Consider the following 18,558-nt stretch of genomic DNA (forward strand, 5'->3'; position numbering starts at 1 on the left):
TTTAAAAGATACAGGATTTAGGGGACGCCTGGGTGGCTCAGCAGTTGAGTGTCTGCCTTTGGCTCAGGGCATGACCCCGGGGTCCTGGGATGGAGTCCCACTCCGGCTCCCTGCAAGAAGCCTGCTTCTCCCTCTGCCTGTATCTCTGCCTCTCTTTCTCTGTGTCTCTTATGAATAAATAAATAAAATTAAATCTTTAAAAAAAAAGATGCAGAATTCAGAATGAAAAAATATGTCACTCTCACAATAAATATTTTTCAAGCAGTATCTAATGATTTGGGTAACCTTACATCTTCCTACAAAATATCAACTGGTTATTAGCAAAACACTTGAGTTGCAAGTTTTTTAAAAAAGTATTCTTATCAATATAAACATTAGGTTTAGCACAAAAAACGAACTTCAAATTATCTTGAAACATTCCATAATACAAAATTTCAAAAAATCTAATGAAGCATGGCCTTGTTTATGTCAATAATCTCTATGCCTCTTGGTTTACTTCTGTCTGCTATATTATCCCTAGCATACATTCTGAAAATGGTATTGCATTCCCTCATTTATTTATAGAAATCATGATCATTGAACTTCATGCTAATATATTTATCTTTGAATGAACTGTTTGTGGTATATGTGTGTGTGTGTGTATACATATATTTTTTCATGCTTACATAATGTCAGTATTTTCACGTGGAAGGTTTACAAACCCCAGTGCTACTGTGGTTACTGCAGGCTCTGGAGCAGAATGGTTAAGATCAGGGGCTCTGGAACAAGCATAGTGAGGATGGGATGGTAAATAACACACAGATGTGAGATTTGCATGACATGAACTGTAGAAAGTGCCTAGAACAGTGTCCAATAAGGGCTTCTTACCAAGCCCATAGTTAGAATGAATTAAGTGTTCATGCTTAATGAGTAAATTGAAATCAAGGGAAAGAGACTGTCATTCATGTCTGTCTTCTCTACACAGTACTACAATTTTATTCAATATTTTTCTATTTTCTATTTAGAACATACAAATTAGTTTACATAATTTTTCAAAATTGCATTGTTGAGTCTGAATCAATAGGTGGCAATATAGTCATTGTCGTATTTAGTCTTCTATGCTCTTTCAATTTAAACTTACAGTTTTTAAAAAGTTTTTGTAGTGTTTCTGTTATTTTACAGACTTAATAAGAAGTTATCAAAAAGAATCTCCTATATAAAAATCTGTTATTGTGTTAGTAACAAAAAGACACCTAGCACTTTTCAATTCATTTTGAGATTATTTCTTGGTGGGACATTTATTTCTAAAGTTCCTGACTCTTTTCTAAAGTTCTCAAAGTCTCGGATTTCTCCCTCTCCCTCCACCTGCACCCCAGAACCAGGTTCCCTCTTGGGCATGGATTATGTTTGGGCGAGAAGGAAGGCAGTTCGGATTGATAAAGCAATACCCCTGGGAAAAGACGATTAACATGTATAAAGGGATTTCCCCGCAGTATAAGCGCCAGCACGCGCTCCCGGGCGGCGGGCCCTCCTGATGTGTCTGCGCAGGTAGCGCTGGACCGGCCCTTTGAAGCGGGGATAGAGTAACACTGACCCGGGCAGCAGCAGTTCTCCTCAGCTCTCTCGTGGGAATGAGCTGCCAACCCTTTACTTCGGCCGACACCTTTCTACCCCTGAATTCTGAGGCTTCTGCAGCCCTGCCTCTGATCATGCACCCCAGCGCGGCCGAGTGCCTCCCAGGCTCCAACCACGCCACCAACGTGGTGTCCACAGGTACCGGGGCCACACCTGTCTGCGCGGTCAGGGGCCTACAGATTGCAGAGCTGATGCCTGGAATCTGGCTACTGTAGGATCCCTTTGCGTCTTTTATTTTCCCCTTCATTTTAATTCGTTTTAAGTTAAACAGTAAGGATATTGAAAAAGCCAGGCAACCTAAGAAATTTTTGAAGAGTATTATTAAGTGTGGACATTTTAAATGTTGATTTTATTATAAAACCACTCTTTTCTACAAAGGTAAACCGTGAGTCTGAGTGTTTTTGATCCCAAAACCATCTTTATGTAGACATTTAGGGAGGGATAAGGAACAAAACTAAAGAAATGGACTGAGCAATTTAGTGTTTAAAAGGTGTTACTTCTTTATCTTCTTTAAAGATTTATTTGTATTACCACGCCTAAAAATAGCCATATACCGCATAGTAAACACAACTGAATGATTCCCAATACCAGCAACAAGGGATTTCAAAGAATAATATAATTAAATGATTTTAACAGACATTTTTAGCATAATTCAAAAATCAAAAATCAAAGCTAGAAGCAGTATGTGGCATTTAGAACCCACAAACTGGGTGAAAATATCTTAAAACCGAGTTCTGAAGAGAGTACAATCTCTCTAGCCAAGTTTTAATATTTTCTTATGTGACTTTCTAACATATAAGTTAAGCTTGAAAATTTGAATATGTTGTCTTAGATGCAATCAAATAGGTATGTGTTGCTAATGCATCCGTTACAGGGTAACAAAGTTTTTTAAAGTAGCTTTATGAATAGACAAAGCCATGAGTTGAGTAAATTTCTTTCATATGTAAGTTTGGGATTAATCTGCAGCTGAATTTTTAAAATCTAGAGTGTATATCTGGATTTTGGTGAAATTATTAATATAGAGGTTTTGTTTTGTTTTTCATCTATTAAAGATTCTCATAATTTAAATAAAAAGACAATAGTGGAAGTTTCCCAAACATATTTTTTAGAAAATATAATATAGTATTTTAACCAAAAATACTTATAAATAAACTTAAACAATGATCACATAACTAACTATATATTTAAATAACAGATTTCTCTGTTCTGAATATGTATTTAAATAATAGGCATTTAAATATATGATAATAGCATTGATTTTATAAATTTTCCATCAAATGATACTATACTAGGTAAGAAACTATAATCATTGTTTATAATGAGAAGAACATTTGGGTTTATTTGTTTAATTTTAGATTGCATAGTAAGATTTTTACATGTAATCATTATAATATAAAATATCATTATAATGTAAAATGACTTCAGTTCTTTCTACATGTTAATTATAAAATGGAAATTGTGCAGATATTCTAAAATATTGAAGATTTATCAATAGTAAGAGAAAATATTTTGCTTCTGAAGTGACCACGTCTTTATTTTTTATTTTTTATTTTTTTACCGCATGTCTTTAATTACTGGATTGTATCTCAATATTTTCAAAGGATTCTAATTCTATATTTTATAATATCTCAAATGAGAAAGTAAAATACATAGAGAAACAGTCCTTTTATTGTCAACACCTAAACTCTTATTCAACTTGGTGATTCATGTTTAAAGCCTGATAAAAATTTAGTGATGTAAATTTACTTTCATTATTATGAAATTGATTCCACAAGGCAAGTAACTATTTGTGAATGGTTATATTTATATATGAGGTACAACCTTTATAGATTTCAAGTCACTCAGCAATCATTTATTTTTAACCAGCTTTATTATTGGAATTGTTGAACTGATTGTTTGCATGCAGAAAACCTATCACTTCTTGGTTTCAGCATCAACATTAACGCATCATACATTGTCACAGGTTTTCCATAAACCTCTGAATTTAGTGGGATTTTTATGATTGTATCCATTTATAGGCTAGTTGCTTGGCCATTTTCTCTTTGATGGAAGAAATTTGTTAGAATAAGCAGAAGTAAAGACTGTTCAAGAGTTGATTTCTGTATTCATTCTTCCAGAGAAAGACCACATATAATACCATATTACAAAAGAATTTAAATTGATTATTCCTCCAGTCAGTTTATTGTAACATCTATATGGGATGGAACCTACAAGAATTTTGCAACTCCCAAGTGGCCAACAGCCAAACTGGTCAGTTACCCCTTCACAGAGCACAGCATAGTTAATGAATCCTATCATCCACACTGATGATTTAGGATCTGATTACTTGAGACAAACTTTGATTTCTGCTTTTAACCTACATACATCAGAGAATTTCCCCCAAATGAAAACAAATTACTGCCATATAACTTTAAGAATCACATAAATGTGTATTTTTGCAATGAAATGAATGTGTCTTGAATCCTCATACATTTTCTTATCAGTCCCGTCTATTTTGTCTTTGATCCAAACTCCTAAATGTTTGCATGCATATTTCTTGGTGACAATGGGAAACACAGCAACAGGACTTCATTATTCTGTTCCTTCCTGTCATTATGGAAACCAGCCATCTACCTATGGAGTTATGGCAGGTAAGAAAAATTGTCTGCATATATGAGATTGAGTATGGGGACACTTAGAACCTATTTCTTGGATCTGAGGGAATCTTGACCAGAGCGTATCACGAAATTCTCATCTCCTAACCTTAGAAATCATTGGTAAATCCCTGTGTTCCCTGATACGGAGTGCCTTCAGAGACCATAATGGTTAAAACTTGATTGTCCCTGTTCTATATAACCCTGAACTTCTGTGCTTAACTCTTTTGTTTGCTTTGTATGATTTTTACTTCTAATTGACTACTACCAAACTGCTGATTGTCACTTGATGTTATTGGTGGGCTCAATCCAGTAATAGTACAGTAGTGACTAACCTCATTTGGTAATTTAAATTTAAACATAAATTAGCTAAATAAGGCCAGATTTAAAATTGAGTTCTTCAGCTGCACTAGCCCCATTTCAAGTGCTTAATAGCCTCATGTGGCTATCAAAGCAAACATCACAGATTTATAAAACATCCCCTCACTGCAATATTTCTTCTGGACATTTGGTCCATAAATATAAATAAGACATTGAAAGTCAAGAGTAAGTTGTAGTGGCTTTAGTGATAGTCATTTGTAGTTTTGGCATCTCTAAGCTATTGTTAGTCTTAAATGAGATTGAAGAGTTGAAGTTACTTATGTTTCTTCTCTGGATAAATAAAGCATCACTAGATCAAGGTTAACTATTTATTGATGCTTGGATGAAAGCAGTGATAACACATTCCTTAAGGAAGAGGAAAATCTGACCTAATCTTCATAATGAAACTTACAACTTAATTTTAGGATATGGCCAGAAAAAAGATTTTGATGGTTTAATAAAGTACACAATTTTGTTCACATATTTTTTAGCTATTTTTGATCTTTTATATTCATTTTTGTAGTAGGGAGAGAAATCTTTTAAATGACAATAAACTACTGGGGCTCTGTGTGAGAAAATGAGTGTGTGTGTTTGTTAGAGAGAGAGAGAGTGACAGAGTGGAGGGAGAGAAGCTTTAATAAAGGAATCATATTCTAACTGCTGTGTCTTCTTGTCATCCATCATAAGTGATGGAAAAAAAAACATGGATTTATGACTATAAATTTGAAGTAAAATTGAACAAAAAATTTAGTTCACTGCTATTTAATTTCTCCATAATTTTCAGTTTGAGACTAACACTTAAATTTTAAAATAAAATATTCCAATAAAATAAAATAAAATAAAATATTCTAGAACAAATTAGCTTCACTTAGAATCTATCAAGCAGCATTCTGAATAAACTAGAATCCTTACATTTACGGTAAAATGAAGACTGATGTGTCCTTAGTGATTACCTGTATGTTCTAATATCTCTTTAATAGTTATAAAAGAGGGACAACCATATTTTCCCCTTTGAAAACTGATCATTTATGATACATATATTTAAGTTAATCAGCACTCATGGTTAATGAAAACAGTCCTTGTTGATGGTAAATGACTTTCATTACAAAAATAGTAAAAGGTACATTTAGCCACTAGAGTTCAGGCAGTATGCTTTGCATGGCCCACACCCATTTTGATTATGAAGATAGGAAATGACAAGCACATGACCATGTGCTGCTGTCTCTTGGAGGAGAGTCCTTGCTGTTCATTCACAGCGATTCTCACAAACCCAGGTCCAACTTTAGGCATCTTCTATAACCAACAGGCAGCAATGGATTGAGGTTAGCACAAAGATAACATCAGCCACAGACCAAATACCTTTTTTTTTTTCTTTTAGAGAGGGAGAGACAGAGAGAGAGAGAGAGAGAGAGAGAGAGAGAGAGAGAGAGAAGTAGGGTAGAGGCAGAGGGAGAGTGAGAGAGAGAGAATCTTGAGCAGGAACCATGCCCACGAGTGCGGAGCCTGACATGAGGCTCTATCTCAACTCTGAGATCATAACTTGAGCCAAAATCAAGAGTTGAATGCATAACTGACTGAACCACCTAGTTGCCCCCAACCCAAATACTTCAAGATGGTTTTTGCTACCACCTCCCTCCCCACCAGATCGAGGCCACTGGCTACTGGCCTAGTGGATCTGCGGCTGGCCTGACAATTCTAACGTGTTTCTCATTTCCGGGCCCAGGTTCAAAATGGGAGTCCATAGGCAGCTCAGGCTGTGTTGCCTATTGCCCTCAGCTGTAGTTGAAAAGGAGTGTCCCCCAGAAAAGCCCCTTAAAATGATCCAAAGCCTGGGTGAGTCACATGAGGAGCAAAATGATATCATGATTTGAATGTATCACCATAGTCTTAAAAGTAAATAGTAAATATATGTTGCCACTGAAAGAAAAACTCACCATAGCCAGCATAAACATTATATTTGAGTATTTTTTGAGAGTGATATGCTTTATTGTTAGAATGTCACTATTTTGACATATGTTTAGTATGAGTATTTGCATCATAGCAAATTAAACCTCAGAGAATCTGAACTCTCCTGTCTTTATCCCCAGAGAAGCTACATAAATTGAGTTATAAAACACAGGAATTCAAATATAAGAGAGCAAAGGCATAAAATACACAAGAGAAACTGGTTATGTCAGAATTTTCTGAGAAATCTCAAGGCATTCATCAAATCAGCCACTTCCACACAATTCACAGGAGCATCTTATCATCTACAACAAAGACAGGTTCATTGTCATATATGCCACATGAAAGGAAAGATGGAGAAAGACCTATATTTCAAAGCATACAAAATTGTTTTATTTTAATGTGGCAATCTTGTAGCTCATACTCTGATGCTTACCTTTAGTTTGAGCATTTCATTAAATTAATAACCCACTGGAAGGGAAGAGCTGTAGCTACTACTTTGTTAAGATTGGTGGAGAGGACTTGGTAATTACCAGATGAATCCATGGTGCCAGATGTAGGCACACCAAAAAGAATGACTGACAGAGAGCAATGAATCAGCCATGCCATGAACTAATTACAAACCTTGTTCCAGTCACTTAACCCATCCTAGTTTCTGTCTCCTCGTATCTGGGTTGGGGTGAGTGCTAGCACTGTTCAATTGTGGTAGATTTGTACCAACTCGACTTGTTTTTCCTATGATCTTCTCTTGAGATACACTTGTACCTAAATGCCTTCTATCCTTCCTTCCTGAGAATTCAGATAATTCAACAGCCTACAGCAAATTAAAAATGCCGTTCAAAATCTCTTCTAGAAAAACATGACATAAAAAAAAAACAATAACAACCAAAACCCCTCAAACCTCTAATTCTTGAGTATCTGAAATTGTTCCTGTTCCCAAGCTTCTGAGGCTGTGTGAAGCCAGGAAACATGTTCCACAGGCTGCCCCCGCTGCCCACCAGGCCTGGGGACAGCACAGCAGCCACTCAGCAGCAATGAGTGTTAGACTCAAGAAGGTCATATTATATGACGGCCAAACCCAGATGAGGTGTGAAAGTCCCTGTTTAAAAATTAATTTGAGGGATGCCCGGGTGCCTCAACATTTGAGCGTCTGCCTTTGGGTCAGGGTGTGATCCCGGAGTCCTGGGATCAAGTCCCGCATCGGGCTCCCCAAAAGGAGCCTGCTTCTCCCTCTGCCTGTGTCTCTGCCTCTCTCTCTCTCTCTCTCTCTCTCTCTCTCTCTCTCTCTCTCCCTCTCATGAATAAATAAAATCTTTAAAAAGTAAAAATAAATAAAAATAAAAAGTAATCCGAAAAGACAAGCAAAATAGCTGAGATTTGAGATTTAACTGTGAAGATGAACGTGTGGTGGTGGTTGATTTTAGTGAGAAGTGGATAAGAAGAGAAAAGATAATTATAACCCAAAGTGCCCTCTCCACCGCTCTTATGCACAAGGCAACAGAAATCAGTTTGCGGGTTGACTTTGGAGCCCATCCCTTATTCTTTTGTTATTATTATTATTTAAGATCTTATTTATTCATTTGAGAGAGAAAGAACAGGGGGAAGAGCAGAGGCAGAGGGGGAAGTTGACTCCTGTCTGAGCAGGGAGCCCGATGTGGGACTGGAACCCAGGACCCCAGGATCACGAAGGTGGATGCTTAACCACCTGAGTCTCCCGGCGCCCCCCATCACGTATTCTTAAACTATTTTCTTTCTTCTTCCCCTTCTCCTCCTCCCCCTGCTCCTCCTCCTTTGTCTCCTTCCTCTACATGCTTCTTTTGCCTCCTCCTTCCTCCCGGCTCCTTCCTGTCTTCCTCCTCCTTCCTTTCTCCCCCCCCCCCCCCATAATCAGTGCTTTGGAAAGATTTTAAAAATATCTTGCTATGTATACCAGTCACTCTCCACCCTCCCCCAGTTACAGGACCCCACGGTAGGGGTAGGTTGTCGGGCGTACCTGTGACTGTCATGAATTCCTGTTTCAGGTTCGCTCCAGGAAAACCGTGTCTGAGTGGGTACCTCTGGATGTAGTCACACAATGAAAAATGCAAACATTATCACACATTGTGCTTTCCTTTTTGCTTTGGATGCCGAACCTTTGACTATGATATCCCCTGTGCTCTTTTCATAGACTCATGTTCAATTTTTTTTTTAAGATTTTATTTATTCCTGAGAGACACAGAGACAGGCAGAGACACAGGCAGAGGGAGAAGCAGGTTCCCCTTGGGGAGCCCGATGCGGGACTGATCCCAGGCCCCCGTCCACACCTTGAGCCAAAGGCAGATGCTCAACCACTGAGCCACCCACGTGGACCCCAAATTTATTTTTTAAATGTTGATTTTTCCCAGCTTAAATGTTACATATTTATAACATGTAAGCTACCTTTATAATTTTCCAGAAATAGAAGTGGCTCTCTTCTAATATTTTAATAATTATAATATTTTTGTCTAAAAGCATCTGGTTAATGTAGCCAAATGTGTTTAAACTACAGATGTCTTTAAAGATGTATTTTTATTTATTTTAGAGAGAAAGAGAGAGCATGCCTGAGCTAGGGGGAGGGCCAGAGAGAGGCAGAGAAGCAGACTCCCTGCTGAGCTGGGTACCTGACATGAGCTCCATCCCAGAATCCTCAGATCATGACTAACTACAGATGTCTTTAAAGGAAAGTCGTCTACTTTACCAGAGAACAGACTGCCTAAAAAGTGTACAAGGTGTTCATGGGGTTTATTGCAATGTTCATTGGACTTCAATTTTTTTTAAGATTTTATTTATTTATTCATGAAAGACACAGAGAGAGGCAGAGACATGGGCAGAGGGAGAAGCAGGCTCCATGCAGGGAACCTGACGTGGGACTCGATCCCAGGTCTTCAGGATCACATCCTGGGCTGAAGGCGGCGCCAAACCACTGAGCCAGTCCTGGGCTGCCCTGGACTTTAATTTTAACTGTATAGTTGATTCATGTAGCACCCAAGGGAGGTTATTTCCTTTTACTTCAATTTTCTAAATTTTAAATTGTGAATAAAAAATATTCTTTCTACCTCACTTACATAAGGCTAAGAAGATGACAAATGTGAATGGAACACAACACAAAGTATGACATGGAAGATTTGTACTGATGTGTGACTATGGCCAGCAAGAAAAATTGAAAATAATGACCAAGATTGCTAACAAATTCAGAACTTATGGTTTATCATATAAAAGATATGTAACAAATTACTCATGGAAAATAAAAATCTGACATAGGTTAACGTGCCATACATTAAAGGTGCAAAATCAAATAGCAGCCTACACATACATATACAGTGAGGTATTACTCAGCCTTAAATAATGAAATGGGGGTGTCTGGGTGGCTCAGTGGGTTAAGTGTTCAACTCTTGATTTCAGCTCAGGTCATGATTTCAGGGTTGGGAGATCAAGCCCCACATTGGGCTCCTCACTGGACATGCAGCCTGCTTAAGATTCTCTCTCTCCCTCTCCCTTTGCCCCTCCTCCCCATCTCTAAAAAAAGAAAACTGAGAAGGCCATTTGTGACAACATGAATGGAGCTAGAGGGTGTTATGCTGAGTGAAATAAATCAGAGAAAGGCAAATACCATACGAGTTTGTGAATATGTAGAATCTAAAAAACAAAACCATGAATGAAGTAGAAACAGACCCATTAATACAAAGCACTGATGGTTGCCAAAGGAAAGTGGGTAGAGAAATAGGCAAAATGGGCGAAAGGGAGAGGGAGATACAGGCTCCGGTTATGGAATGGATAAGTCACAGGGATGAAAGGTACAGCATGGGGACCACAGTCATTGGTATCTTAAGAGCATCCTGTGGTGATGGATGGTGGCTGTACTTAGAGCAAGAACAGCATAATGTCTAAAGGTGTCCAATCACTGTGCCGTGCACCTGAAACTAATGTGACATTGTGTATCTATTATACTTCAGTTAAAAAATACATGGTAAGAGAAAAAAAAAACCCAGCAGCCTATTTTTTTTTTTTTCTCACTGCTTTTACTCTTAGAGTATTTCATCTTTAAGTGTCTTAAGGGACATTTGATATTTTTGGATGATGAAACATTTTTCATTTATCTAGCATCCAACTCTGAAAGCCTGAGTGAAAATAAAGTCTTGAGATAAATACTAAGTAAATGCTAAAATAAACGTGATCAGTATTCTTTCACTGTAGGTGAGTCTTTTCTTTTACTTCAACTCACAGAAATCCAAAACTAATAGAAAGCTAAAAATAACACCCCAAACTAATAAACCTTTTTAAAAATGAACTATGTAGTAAATTAAAAATTGATACGACTGCTTTTAAACATCTTATCTGGTCTGATCAATATATAACCCACTAAAGCATAAAATGGATGATTAACTTTAAAAAGTAAAACTGGATAATTTTGGTTTATAAAAGTAGCACGGATTTTTTTTTAGACAGGAACAATTTCTTTCAAATATTTTTCAAAGCAGCTAACTTTTTTGTTTTGCTTCAAAAAGAATATAGCCCACTGGAGAGGGGTAGACTTTATAATTACATATTGTCATATAAGTAATACAAGTCAACAATTTGCTGACTTAATACTATTCTTTAGTCATTACATATTGATATATTAATGTAAGATTTATATATTCTGGAAAACTATATTATTACTCATGTCTTTGATTTGTGAATGTATTTATAGAGAAATAATAGGAAGCATAAACTTGATATATTTTTCCAGTGTTTTCAAGAATGATTATTGCAAACATTCAATAGCAATTTATTTTTAGTTTAAATATTTATTTATAATCATAAGAAAAATGATTGATCACCAAATATTTTATTTATATCAAAATGTCTTGGTTATACAAGTGTCAGTTAATATAAATCAGAGTGAAATCTCTACCAATAAAAACGTGACGTACTGACGAGGAAAACAGAAGTAATGTGTGGAAATTTGGCTTATGCTACCCTCTCACCCATGCTCCCCAACTGAGGCACTCTCCTTTCCTAGTAAAGAATGAAATCTGGTCACAGTTTTTTAAAAAACAGATCTTTTAGTTTTTTGTGTGATTTTTCATTTAACTCAATTGATCTAATGCTTTAACATTTACAGGTGAATGCCCATCATATCTGGAATTGCACCCTTCCTTGCCACTTATTTTTCTTCTTAAATAATAATCAAGAAATTATTGTATTATATCGTATACTTTTCAAGAAATTTTGATGCTGACTTTTTTTTTTTTTTTTTTTTTTTTTTTAATCTTCAGTGCTCCTCCTTCCCTCTTAGGTTCAAGCCTGTGCTTACCCCCAGAGCCAGCAAGGCCCACTTTGGCTTTTTGGCTTTTTTGTTGTTGTTGTTGTTGTTGTTGTTGTTTTCTAGATTTTATTTATTTATTCATGAAAGACAGGGAGAGAGAGAGAGAGAGAGAGAGAGAGAGAGAGAGAGAGAGAGAGGTAGAGGCACAGACAGAGGGAGAAGCAGGCTCCCTGCAGGAAGCCCCATGCGGGACTCGATCCTGCGACCCCGGGGTCACGCCCTGGGCCGAAGGCAGAGACTCAACCACTGAGCCACCCAGGCGTCCCTCGATGCTGACTTTTCATAGAACTTTAAAAATTATCTTTGGTCTACTCACTCCTTAAATCTATGTAATCATATTAACGTATTTTATGTTCTCACAATTTTCTTTTTACTTGCCTTTGTTAAATAATAATAATAAAAAAGACCTGATTATTTCCCCTTTGAAGCCAATTTTATTTCGCTGATGAAGTAGTGGGGCTTCTTAGTATCGTAAAGTCAGTTTTCCGCCCCTAAGAAAACTTGCCGGCATAGCATTTAACCATATGCCTTGATTATAATAAACGTCATCGATTGCTTAACGGAATCACGAAAACAGAGACGGAAATACACCTCCTGGTTTTAGTTGGACCGGGAGGTGATTCACAGAAAAGTGTGTCTTTTAAGAGAAAAGCGAAATCACGGAAAACACACTTCTGGGAGGATTTGCTTATTTGTTTTGAAGTTGTTGCAATTCCCCGCTTTTCCCCTCCGGCTTTATTTTTGTTTCCACTGCTCCGCGGCCCGGCGGGCGACCACGACAGCCTTGTCCTTTGCTTTCCCGGTTGCTCACAGGTGGCTTGACCCCGTGTCTTTACAAGTTCCCGGAGCACGGCCTGGGCCCCGGCTTCCCCGCCGTGCACCAGCCGCTCCTCGCCGAGGGCCCGGCGGTCGCTGACTTCAAGCAGGAGCTCAGGCGGAGGAGCAAGCTGGTTGAAGAGCCCATAGACACGGAGTCTCCGGAAATCCGAGAGCTCGAGAAGTTCGCCCATGAATTCAAAGTGCGAAGGATTAAGCTAGGTACGCGCCGCCTGTTTGCTCGTTGCTTCCCCGACGCGGGCCTTCCTTGCCTCGGCTCGCCTGCCTCGACATCAGTCCTGCACTAGCTGCCCGTCTCGATTTGGCCTTTGGAATAGCTGGGCCCTTGGTGCGCTGCGAAGGCCTAAAGGGCGGAGGCGCGCCCCCCCCCCCCGCAGGCCCCGCCCTGTGCCCCGCTGGAGACGCCTCCTGCGCGTTTAGGCAACCCCGTGTACGCCTTGGTACAGACTTGGTGTGACTGTTCTAGAGAGCTTTCCGTTCTGACTTTTAGAGAGCTCTGCTTTCTCCCGCTTTCTGTAAATGAGTCTATCCAACTCCAATTTATGAATATATTGTTTAGCCCCCCACTGAATTCAGGTTATCACCAACCCTCGTGGGTTTTGTCAGGTTTTGTTTTTTTATTTGAGAGGGAGAGTGAGCGAGAGAGCACAGTGACGGGAGAGGCAGAGGCCCAGGGAGATGCAGGCTCCGCGCTGCGCGGGGAGCCCGATGCGGGGCTCGATCCCAGGACCCGGGTCACGACCTGAGCCACAGGCGGACGCTCAACCAGTGGAGCCCCCCAGGCGCCTTCCAATCTCACACGGTTAAAAATAATCTTACAACGATGCACTTTTCAAACGTCATCTCGTACCTATGTAAACACCTACGTAGGACACATGTTAAAAGCACAGTTTCTTAATTAAAGTGCATGTGTATTTATAATTTTGTCAAATTGGTCTATATAGAGGTGCCAAATTTTACCTCAGGTGTCTTTTGGCAAACTCCTTAGAATATTATCTTTAACGAAAGCAGTTTGTTCTTTATCTGTTTTTATTTTTCCTTAAAGGCATATCCTCAGCCCTTAGAACCCTGGAAGCGCATAGAATAAGTAAATACTTGAAAGGAAACTATGGATTAATGCTTTGGATCTTTGCAAATCACATAGGTGAAAGTGGTCCCCGTGGAATTTTTGTTTTTAAAAGAGGGGAAGAGTAAAAGAGCGTGGTCGGGGGAGGGGCAGAGGAAGGGGAAGAGAGGGAATCTTAAGGCTCCACACTCAGGGCCAACCCCCACACAGGGCTCCATCGCATGACCCTGAGATCGTGACTTGTGCCCAAATCAAGAGTCCTTGGGGCCCCTGGGTGGCTCAGTGGTTGAGGGTCTGCCTGTGACTCAGGTCATTTCCCCTGGTCCTGGGATCGAGTCCCACATGGGGCTCCTCGGAGGGGGCTTGCTTCTCCCTCTGCCCGTGTCTCTGCCTCTGTGCTCTGAGTGTGTGTCTCGTGAATAAATAAATAAAATTTCTAAAATAAAAAAAAAAGAAAAAGAAATCAAGAGTCTGAAGTTTAACTGAGCCACCCAGGTGCCTCAGTGACTTCATTTTAAATTTATGAGTGAAGACTGAAAAGTGTTACTTCGTGTGTTTTATAGTCATTGTAATTCTCTGTGAACTGTCTGCTCAAAACCTGGGCACACTTTCTATTCAGTAGTGTTTTTAACATAAAATGACTATAATAATTAACCTGGATTTAAATTCATGAAGTAGCATATCTTTTAAATGGACTGAAAATGTAGTTCTATCCTCTGCACTTGTGGAATGAACCACAGGTAATTTTGTAATGATATTTATTGATAGGCATCATATGTGACCACTTTATGCATACAGACACATATATAGCTTTAGGCCCTGAATTAATATGAGGTTACTATTTGTAATAAACACAGCGGTAGACATCTTTATAACAACTATTTTCAGTTTGCTATTTATATTGCTATATTTCAAATTCCACGTTGACGGTCAATATCAGCTTGTACTCTAAAAACGTTTTAGGACAATCAATGAGGATCTCTGGCCTGAAGACAGAAGCATTACCAAATGATATAATGAATGTGCTCAGAAATACACGTAAAATATTGGGTGATCAGTCTCGTAATAAACATGTTTTTAGGGAAAGTCAGCATGATTCCTAGTTTTATTTTATTTGGTGCCATTTAACAATATAGTTGATTTTGTACTCTTACAGTTGAGATAAAAATATTTATATCATCATATAACATGCATCATAGTTAATGTACCATATTGTTTAGCATATATCATCAGATATTTAATAATAATAAAGAGAGCAAGAATTTGTGTCTTATAAAGTGTTTACGACACATCTATCCAATTTCACTGCATATTGTGAATGGTGGCTGTTCCTGTCTAAATTCTTTTGACTTCTAGGAGAAATTAACCAGCAGTATTTTTTGAAGCACTGGACAAGTCTACACTGAACTTACTAAATAATTCTAAATTGCCAATGAATATATGCTCAAAAGCAATATTTAATAGTTAACAAAGAAAGACACAAAGATTTCTGTGATCACAGGCCACAATGAATGCTTCTTGAATAGCTGAAGCTAACGGGTCCTTCCTGTCCTTTCACAGGATACACCCAAACCAACGTGGGGGAAGCCCTGGCAGCTGTGCATGGCTCTGAATTCAGTCAAACGACTATCTGCCGATTTGAAAACCTGCAGCTCAGCTTTAAAAATGCATGCAAACTAAAAGCAATCTTATCTAAATGGCTGGAGGAAGCTGAGCAAGTGGGAGGTACTGAAGTTGTCGCTCTGAAGTTCTGTGATGTTTTAACTTGAAAGCAATGACTTCCACTGGTAGGATTTAGGCTAAAGCAGAGAGGTTTGAGGTTTAGTTGGGTTTTGTTTTTCTCTTTCAGATGAAAAAGAAATGTGTTTCATAATACTGAAAAGAGGAAGGCTAATGCAAGTATAGAAATAAGTTTACTGAGAAGTTAAATATAGTAAGAGAAGCAGCTGGATAAGGACAGCTTTCTGGATAATGCGGCAGAGGCGTTAAGTGGTGAAATATTTTAACACATCCAAATTTTCTGGCTTTGTGCATACTGTAGTAAATGTACATGAATTTTTATAAACTGATATTACTGTAACCAGAGCATTTGTGCACACCAGTCTTCCAAGTAAGTACATAAGCAATTGCTAACGTAATAAAATCATCTACTCATATTAACGTTAAGGCTGGATAAAGAACAAGGTATGAAAACATTTAAATCAAGTGTTCCAGGAAAAGTGTGATCGGGATATCATCTATAGACAGCTTTTTGCAAAATTAATATTTCCACATTAACATTTTTATCTTGGTCTTATACTGTAAAATAATGTAGAATGCAAAAACTTAAAAGAAAAATGTATAGCGAGTTTATTTTGCATTGTTTTAGAAAGAAAATTTGAAACTCAAATCTGATAGTTTTTTTTAAAACCACTTTGATTTCATAATTACTTCTCTATTCCCCATTACAGCTTTATACAATGAAAAAGTGGGAGCAAATGAAAGAAAAAGGAAGCGAAGAACAACTATAAGGTATTCTTCTGCGATATCAAAACGTACAGAGGAGATGGAATATATACAATATATACATATATACAAATGGAAGAGCATTTGAGGGTAATAGAGGTACAACATAGCACATAGATGTATGGTGAATAGAGCCAACTGAAAAAACAAGATTGGTGAAAAAGCATAATTTAATAATTCGTTAGTGAGAAATGGTGAGCTAGTAATTTTTAACATTTGATAGAAAAGTAGGTTATTTAAGTCAGGAACACTCCACAAGTCTTAGATAAAACAGAAATTAAGCAATCACTTCTACAAAGAGTGACCATTTCTGCTGTCCTTTTAGATATGTCTTGCTCTGGCAATTTGGTATCTAGGTTATTAAAAAATAGCAAAACTAGTTATCAGTATTTCAGTCAAAGTCCAATGTGATTTCTTGCACTTCAAACCGGAAAGATTGTTGGGTGATATTTTGGTAATTTGTGTGAAAATTATGAAGGAAATGCTAAAATACAGGTTTTGTTTCAGTCGATGAGTTCACTGTTCACTGAATATTTCTTCTATTGTCAACCACAAATGATTCCTGAGGGACCCAGAAATGCCCGCACAAGTGTTCATTTCCTTTTCAGGAAGTCAGCGCCCTCTAGTGGCACAGAGTGGGGTACACATAGAAAGCCTAGAACACCTTTCTTCCTGGGATCCACTAACCATACCCTGCATAAAACAAGCGTCTCAATATTCCACTGACTGCACATTTATCTTTGTTGAAGCTTTGGGGGTGTTTTCAGAATCTTTAAGCAATATTTTCATGTTAATATTAGTTTAATTTTGATCTGCTAAAACATCATGAAAACACCATGATCTCACCCTTCTGTACGTGTACCCCTCCCCTCAGTATTGCTGCTAAGGATGCTCTGGAGAGACACTTTGGAGAACAGAATAAACCTTCCTCTCAAGAGATCATGCGAATGGCTGAAGAACTGAATCTTGAAAAAGAAGTAGTAAGAGTTTGGTTTTGCAATCGAAGGCAGAGAGAAAAACGGGTGAAAACAAGTCTGAATCAGAGTTTATTTACTATTTCTAAGGAGCATCTTGAATGCAGATAAAATTTACTGTTGTGTGGCAGCGAATTTTTCTATTTTTCATCCCTTTCTCTTCTCCAACAAAAAGACAGAAATTAGTTATTTGGCTGGCTTCAAAAATCATTTTTATATCAGTAACTTTTGCAGAGGTTTTTCTACTTTTTTTAAAAAAAGAATACAATTTAAATATTGACAAACTATTTTCATTAAAGTAATTATTTTCAGAAGCCAAACGGTACATTTTTAAGCCAAAGATACCAACAGGATTAAAACAGTGATTCCCTCTCAATCTCTCTTCCTCTTGCTCTATCTACAGACACACACACACATATACACAGTGTGCACATGGATCTTCTAGTTTAAGGTTTCTTTTCCAAAGGCTGTTTATTAGCTTTTTAGCATTTCATTGATAATGCCAAATAAAGAATATCACTGTAGAAGATACAATCAGAAAACTGATTTAACCGACATCCTGCTTGCCATCAGCTATAATAGTTTGTTGGAACTAAGTAGTTTGCACTTAAGAGCAAGAGGTGCCTTTGAATTTCATTAGTGCATTTAGGAATAAATCTTAATTAGAGGCAACATTTTTATCTTTTATTCTTCCCACAGATTTAGCTTTTTTGATGTTTATTGACAGACAATATGTATTATGGATTCTTGAACCCTAAACTACCACAGTGCAGGAATGATTATCTGGCCTGTTTGCTGTTTGCTGTTGTTTATGCCTGGGAAAGTGTTTGCTCCTGGTGGGCATGCAGTCTTAAGTTAAATGAACAAAGGACTGCGCTGTTAACAATTGCTACTTAATACTTGAAGGGGGCCTAACTTAATAAGTCTCACAACCCAGAAAATCATCCAGGATCCTATCAAAAAGGATGATCACTTTGGTTTAATTGGTTAGATTATGATTTATTGTTGATGAAAAAGTTTGACTATGAGTATTTAAACTTGGAGAATTATATCCAGGGAACATATTTATTTAACTAATAAGGCATTTCTTTGAAATTTGCAAGTAGAAGCAAACTGTAACGTGGTATCAATCTAAGAGAACTTTTTTTTTGCATTTAAAATACATAAATTTGCTGGCACTGTGTTTGTAACTTATTTTACATAACAGAAATGAAAACAATTAGACCAAATTTCATTACTGATTTAGAATGCTTACTAAATAAATTATACTGTCCTGTTTTAGCTTTCTGTGAGATTAAT

General features: G+C 37.7%; 1 protein-coding gene across 2 annotated transcripts; it reads left to right on the top strand.

Annotated features, from left to right (window-relative positions):
- The first annotated feature begins 1,610 nt into the window (after nt 1-1,610).
- On the top strand, nt 1,611-17,370 carry POU1F1 (POU class 1 homeobox 1). Of its 2 annotated transcripts, none has more exons than XM_055313870.1 (6): nt 1,611-1,752; nt 4,098-4,244; nt 12,691-12,915; nt 15,341-15,505; nt 16,231-16,291; nt 17,160-17,370. In XM_055313870.1, exons 1-6 carry the CDS (start codon nt 1,611-1,613, stop codon nt 17,368-17,370), a joined length of 951 nt encoding a protein of 316 aa, XP_055169845.1. The 2 variants fall into 2 exon arrangements, with proteins under 2 accessions (XP_055169845.1, XP_055169847.1); XM_055313872.1 differs by having other exon boundaries at nt 4,173-4,244.
- Nucleotides 17,371-18,558: the final 1,188 nt, after the last annotated feature.

Source organism: Nyctereutes procyonoides, unplaced genomic scaffold (genome assembly GCF_905146905.1).
Source record: "Nyctereutes procyonoides isolate TBG_1078 unplaced genomic scaffold, NYPRO_anot_genome, whole genome shotgun sequence".
Taxonomy (NCBI): Eukaryota; Metazoa; Chordata; class Mammalia; order Carnivora; family Canidae; genus Nyctereutes; species Nyctereutes procyonoides.

Coding starts and splice junctions, on each gene's coding strand:
- POU1F1 (XM_055313870.1), top strand. CDS start 1,611: ATGAGCTGCCAACCCTTTACTTCGGCCGACACCTTTCTACCCCTGAAT. Junction 1,753..4,097: donor CACCAACGTGGTGTCCACAG/GTACCGGGGCCA, acceptor TTTTCTTATCAG/TCCCGTCTATTTTGTCTTTG. Junction 12,916..15,340: donor AGTGCGAAGGATTAAGCTAG/GTACGCGCCGCC, acceptor GTCCTTTCACAG/GATACACCCAAACCAACGTG.